Source organism: Mustela lutreola, chromosome 1 (assembly GCF_030435805.1).
Source record: "Mustela lutreola isolate mMusLut2 chromosome 1, mMusLut2.pri, whole genome shotgun sequence".
In the NCBI taxonomy this organism is placed as follows: Eukaryota; Metazoa; Chordata; class Mammalia; order Carnivora; family Mustelidae; genus Mustela; species Mustela lutreola.
Window position 1 is genome coordinate 286,963,762 of NC_081290.1, and position 6,000 is coordinate 286,969,761.

The 6,000-nt window shown below is 62.9% G+C and overlaps 1 protein-coding gene across 10 annotated transcripts in view; it reads left to right on the forward strand.

Annotated features, from left to right (window-relative positions):
• Positions 1-4,920, forward strand: part of CTTN (cortactin) — a 30,124-nt gene extending 25,204 nt beyond the window's left edge. For all 10 annotated transcript variants that reach the window (XM_059150571.1, XM_059150572.1, XM_059150573.1 and 7 more), the window contains 3 exons: positions 1,653-1,797; positions 2,548-2,619; positions 3,753-4,920. In XM_059150571.1, coding sequence (XP_059006554.1) covers positions 1,653-1,797; positions 2,548-2,619; positions 3,753-3,889 — 354 coding nt within the window. In that variant the 3' untranslated portion in view covers positions 3,890-4,920. The remainder of the gene's footprint in view (positions 1-1,652; positions 1,798-2,547; positions 2,620-3,752) is intronic.
• Positions 4,921-6,000: the final 1,080 nt, after the last annotated feature.

Consider the following 6,000-nt stretch of genomic DNA (forward strand, 5'->3'; position numbering starts at 1 on the left):
TCCCTTAGTCTAGAAATCTGCTCCTGGCACGTGAGGCGATTTCCCCAGCTGGCCTCGCCAGCTGGCCCTCCCAGTGCTTCTTGAACATTGTGTTCCCCGGTGACCGTCCTTGGCCTGTAATCCTCATGCCCGTCACCGGTGGCCGCCGGCTCGTGTCCTGTCTTCTTTCCTGGGCTCTGAGTGGACTGGGCTCCCCGCCTGACCATTCCTCCTTCCGTCGCGGGGTGTCTGCCCTGCCTCGGCAGAGGTCTCTCGGGAGGTTGCTGCCACTGCCTCAGTGCCCACCTGGCTGAGCCCCGCGTCCTGTCTCCAGTGTTCCCACGGCTGCTGCTCTGGTTCCCTTGCCTCTTTCACTGGGACATCAGGGCCATTGTGTGGTGAGGAACAGAAGCTGCCTCAGCTCAGCTCAGCTGATAGTTGAAGGGGTGAGCCTCCCGGCTAGCTCAGGACCAGAGAGCTCCAGGCAGCAGGCCTGCATCTCGGGGGAAATCACGTGGCCACTGGGCTCCCTCTGCGTGGTGCTTGTGTCTTCTTGGACCTCATAGGCATTGGGCATGACCTTGGGGCTCACAACCCACTGGCAAGAGGGGCCTTGAGCAATCTCCTCTCGTCCTGTTGCATTGCCTGCCGGTCACTGAGGAGTTGGTCCTCTGAGAAGGCGGCGTGGCTTGCTGTCCCTAGCCGGAGGGCAGGAGGGTCCCGTGACTGGCAGCCCTGTAAGAACCACATGAGATGTTGGGGGCAGAGGAGCAGATGCCAGAAGACGGAGTGGGGGCCCGCTGGCAGCCCAGGATGGGGTCCCTTGCGCCTCTGGGCTGCTCTGGGTCCGCGGGGCAGCCGGCCCAGTGCCCCCGTACCGTGACCAGCCTCTGGCCCTCCAGGGCATCGCCGCGCATCCACGGCCTCTGGGCCTGTCGCTCCTTTGTGGCTGGATCCTTGAGTGGCACAGGGCCTGGCCTGGATGCAGGGTCCCCTCTCCGTGGTCTCCCTGGTGGCCCTCACGGGCTGCCCAAGCCAAGATGGTCATCGGCCAACAAAAGTCAGTACCTGATCCCACTGGTTCTTACTGGGGCTTTTCTATGTGTCCCTTCTCTGTCTGACCTCCCTGAGGGTACCTTTGGATGGACCCTGGTCAGAAAGACGGCCTAAAGCCACTTCCTTCCATTCGCGTCAGAAGTCATGCTGGACTGAGCAGCCTGGCATGGACCTCCCGAGTGCCTGTGCTTGCCCGCGCCTTGCCTGTCACTCTTCCTCCCCTGGGGGATTCAGGCAGACTCGGCCCCTCGGGCTGGGAGGGTTGTGATGCCGCGAAGCCGCCAGGCAGGGCATGGTAGGCCTGGTGGGGCCTCCCTCGGCAGCTTGGGGCAGTGCTGTTCCCCACGGGCTGTGCGGTTTTGTCTCTACAGGATTCCGGGGGGTCAGGGGCTGGGACGGGGCGGTGGGCGGGAAGGGGTTGTTCAGGAGGAAGTGGCATGTGGGCCTCCTCACGGTGCTGGGCCGCATGACCAGGACGCGAGCGTGCTCCAGACGTTAGCGACGGTGCTTCCTTGGCCATGTGTCTGTGTTGCGATCCCCCCGGGTCTGACGAGTCATGTGTTGGGGACCCAGCGTGGGCCACGAGTCACGTCTCCTCCACTCTTCCCTCTCCCCAGGACGCAGCTTCATTCAGGGCTGAGCCTGAGCCTATGTACAGCATGGAAGCAGCCGGCTACCAGGAGGCCAGCAGCCAGCAGGGCCCGGCCTACGCCTCGGACGCCGTCTATGAGGCCACAGAGGCCCCCGGCCACTATCAAACAGGTACTGGTACAGGGGTGCCCCACCACGTCCTGTTTCCGCTCCTCTGCAGAAGGGGTGCCCGTCTCCACGTTGCCTGGCCCGCCCCACCCTGCGTGTGCCGGCGGGGTCCTCGTCTCCCCGGGTGGGAGGGCGCCAGACCCCCTCCCCAGGGCTCAGCAGGGGTTCCCGTGGGGGTTCCAGGAAGGCCTGGCTGCTCCAGGGTGGTGGGTGCGAGCAGTGTGAAGGATGGGGCCTCTGCTGTCCCTTCGCGGAGGGCACTTGGGACAGAGCCGGGCTCCAGGAACACAGAGTGTTTTGAGGTCCCTAAAGATGATTTTTACCAACTCTGAAAATCGTGTAGGTGTTTCAGTGGAGTGAACCCTGGAATCGGTCTCTTAGCTTTAAAGATGAGGTTTCCTTCCGTATGTTTGGGCTGATGGAACCTGAACCCATCCGAGAACACAGCTCAGGACAGAGCCTCAGCGTTTCCCCCAGAGTGACGTGAGGTGTCAGGCAGCGCGGGGCCCCTCTGAGAACCAGACACGCGCAGTGTAGCGGCCTGTCCTCCAAAAGCCGCCTCGGTGCCCACCCTGGGTATCCTGCTGCCGGCTGACGTCGGCATTGGGAGGTGGGGGGTTTGCTCCTTAAACCCTTTTAAGGGCTCCGTCCTTTTCCCGATGGGCGCCCCCGGGCTGGCTGACAAAGGCGACGTGGCTCCGCGCCCCGGGGGCGCTTGGTTAACGCTCAGCTCTTGTCTCGGTTAATTTTTAGAGGAAAACACCTACGACGAGTATGAGAACGACCTCGGGATCACAGCCGTCGCCCTGTATGACTACCAGGCCGGTGAGGGACCCACCTTCCCACTCGCTGCCTCTTCCTGCTGATGCTGCTCTCAGGAGAGTCACTCCCAGGCCTTACTACAATGGTTAAGCAGGAACTGGTGGTGAAATCCTCTCAGAGCTCCAGAGTCTCCCACTTTCCCCTCCATTCTTTGGTGTCCCCAAACCTTCGGTTATTCTTAGTTAGGCACAGGGGTGCCCTGGGGCCCCTAGAGGGCCCAGTGTCAACTCCCCGAAACTGAGGACACTGCCCACCCCAGAGCATGCTCCGTCCCCCAGTGGGAGAGTCCACCCTGAGAGGCCATGACGCCGGCGGCTGCTCCCGTCGTTCCGTCGTTCCGTCTGTCCCTGCGGTCTCTGTCGGATCGGCACCTGCCGCCTCCGATCTGCCCTGAGGCCTCTCGCCCTGGGGGGCCCCGCGGCCGTGGTCCTGGACGGGCGGTCCTGGGAGAGCTTCCTGGTCTTCACCACATGCCATGTGGGGCCTGCACGGGTCCCTCCGTCTGTCCCGCCCCATGGGGTCCCCGCCGCCCCGGTCCCGTATGCGGGCCACAGTTCCCCCCGCAAAGCCAGCTTTCCTCCCTTTGCTGCTGCTGAGGGGTATTTTGGGGTGTCCCCAAGACCCCGTGCCGCCCCCTCAGGCTGCTGGTTGTGTCCCTGCCCCTGTCAGCCCTTGCCAGGGCGTGGTCTTGTCCCTTCCCTGCTGGTGGGGCCGCCGTCCTGCCCCGGGAAGAGCGTTCCCCCTTCCGTTGACCGGTGTCTGTTCAAGCTTCTGTTGATCCGGGTGTGGGTTGTGTGGCGCGGGGCGTCTGGAGTTCCTGCAGTGCGGCGCGCTTACCCTCGCACTTGCCCCCCGGCGGCGCGCTCGCCTCCGTCCTAGGCTCCTCTTGGCGCCTCATAAGTACTCTCCAGTGGGAGAACAGGGGAAGCCCGGCGGCGGCGGCCCGGGCACAGGCTCTGTGTCTCGTGCTCGGGGCTGGTGTGCACAGGGAAGGCCGGGCAGGCGGAAGGAAGGCCGAGCCCCGTGGAAGGCTCTCCGCGCTCTGCTGCCGGGCTGCACACCGGGCGCTCTTTCCTGCACACCGGGCCATGCGTGGGTCAGAGCGTCACATCCTCTCTCTCTGCCCTCTCTCCTAGCGGGCGACGACGAAATCTCCTTCGACCCCGACGACATCATCACCAACATAGAGATGATTGATGATGGCTGGTGGCGCGGGCTGTGCAGGGGCCGGTACGGGCTCTTCCCGGCCAACTACGTGGAGCTGCGGCCGTAGGCGCCGGGACCGGGGGCCGCTGGACACGGCGCCTTTCCGCGGGGCCCTCCTGCCGACGCTTCTGGAGACGCTCATGCCGCAGAACGTGCTAACGTATTGTAACCACGCTCCTTAGGAGGACTTGGTAATCGATTCTACGCATTTCAGGCATTTTCCTTGTTTCTGCCAAACCGACTGTCATGGGAGCCACTTGGGGACCCTCCGCTGTCCTGAGTGCGTGCTGTCCTTGCTCCGCTGGCGGCGGTCGGGGCCCCCGACGCACGCGGCCTATGCTCAGACCTGGCCCCGGCAGAGGGAGGTCTGGCGGGAGGTTGGGACTGAGGGCAGGAGCGCCACAGGCGGCGGCTTTAGCTCTGGGTGGGAGCGTCTTCCTGTTGCCCCAGATTCCCCAGACCCGCGCGCTCCGCCTCGCCCTGTCCCTCCCCTGACGCCAGGAGGACCTCGTCTGCCCCTGCTCCTGACCCCACTCCTGCCCCTGAAGCAGCGTCTCCCAGTCCAGCCTCTCCCGTCCCGTGCACACTGCCCTCTGGTGGCCCAGGGCGGCCTCCTGCCCCCGCACCCTGTGTCCACTGGGCAAGAGGATGGCCCTCTGCTGCCAGCAGGCAGGTGTTTTCACGGCCGTACACTGCCAGACACGGATTTCCCGCTGGGGCACTCATATTCGTTGTGCCAAAGTGCCGTGTCCTGTGCAGTCCGATGCGGTCCGCTGAGTTGGATGAAGAGGGAAGCAGAGCGCGCTCTCCCCGCTCCCTGTGTGTGCCGCCGGGAGCACGTCGCCCCGCGGAGAGTCGGGGAGGCCAGGGCGGGGCTGGCACGGACGGGGGCAGTGTCTTTCTGGAAGATTCTGTTGAGGTGTCTCAGGTGTTGGGGACGTGAGCATCTATTTCCTGAAGCGTGTTTCTGCATAATCTTCGCTTTACCACAATTAGGTCGGGTTTTATATGCAATTACTGTATCTGAGTTTCTGTAGCACACATCACAGGTATGATTTTTTTTAAATTAATTATCCAGAATAAACTTTTTTTGATCCACTTGCTTGCTCGTGTCCCTCTGGTATTGGTCGTTTTGTTCCACGTGGACGTTGACTTCCTGATCCTTGACCTTTAGTTGATCAGGTTTAGACATACGAAAGAGTCCCTTTTAAGAGGCATGCTCCTTAAAAGGCATTTTTCGTGAAGGGAAATGGGTTTATGCTGTGATGTTGTCCATCATTTTAGGCAGGAATTCTAAGCAAAACAGGAAACCGCCTATTTAAAATAAAAATCAGTTGGGATGGCGGTTCTCGCGGTAAATCTTGAGGTGGTGACAGTGGGGCCAAAGGGCCTGCTCTCTGGGTGGCAGGACACGAGGTTCACAGCAGCAGGTTCGCGGGCAGAGGAGCCAGTAGGCGTGGGGGTCTGGGACCGGCAGACTCTGAGCAGGTGGGGCCGCCCAGCGGGGTGGTCGTCTGCGCCTGCTCATGGGGGCTCTGCATCAGGTCCCCCCGACATGGCGGTGGAGGGGCCGTGGGCTCAGACCTGGCTCCCCAGACACCGTGGCACTCAGCAGGCCTCCTTGTGGGCGTGTGGTGTGGCAGGACGGGGCTTGGAGGCTTCTGGAAGTGCCTGCCTCGCCGCCCCTGGGAGATGTGGGGGACAGTGTGGACCGGAGACAATCCGGAGTCATGCTGTGCTGCATGTACAGGAGCTGGGGGTCGCCCACTGCTGCCACAGCTCTGCCGGGACCCCGCGTGGGCAGAGTCCCGCAGGAGCTTTCCTTCGGTGGCCGGCTTGCAGCACTCCATGTCACGTCCTCCAGGTCTGGCCCCGCTGTTGCAGGTTTCCGTGTGTCCTTGGAGTTTATTATGGTTGTGACAGTCCCATTGTGTCGACGGACCCCTTATCCATCTGTGGACGGTCGGCTTGCCTCTGCCAGGTGACCCACTTCCTCTCGCACCCGCTGTGTCCAGCCGCCCACCCCTCCCGCCCCGCTGCCGCCCCCTCGGACCATGGTGGACTGGAGCTGTCCTCATGCCCCCAACCTTCCACCACCCGCTCTGCGGCCGCCCCGGTGCCGTTCCCCTACGCCTTCGTGGTCTGGATGTTCTCTCCTGGTCTTTATTATTATTTTTT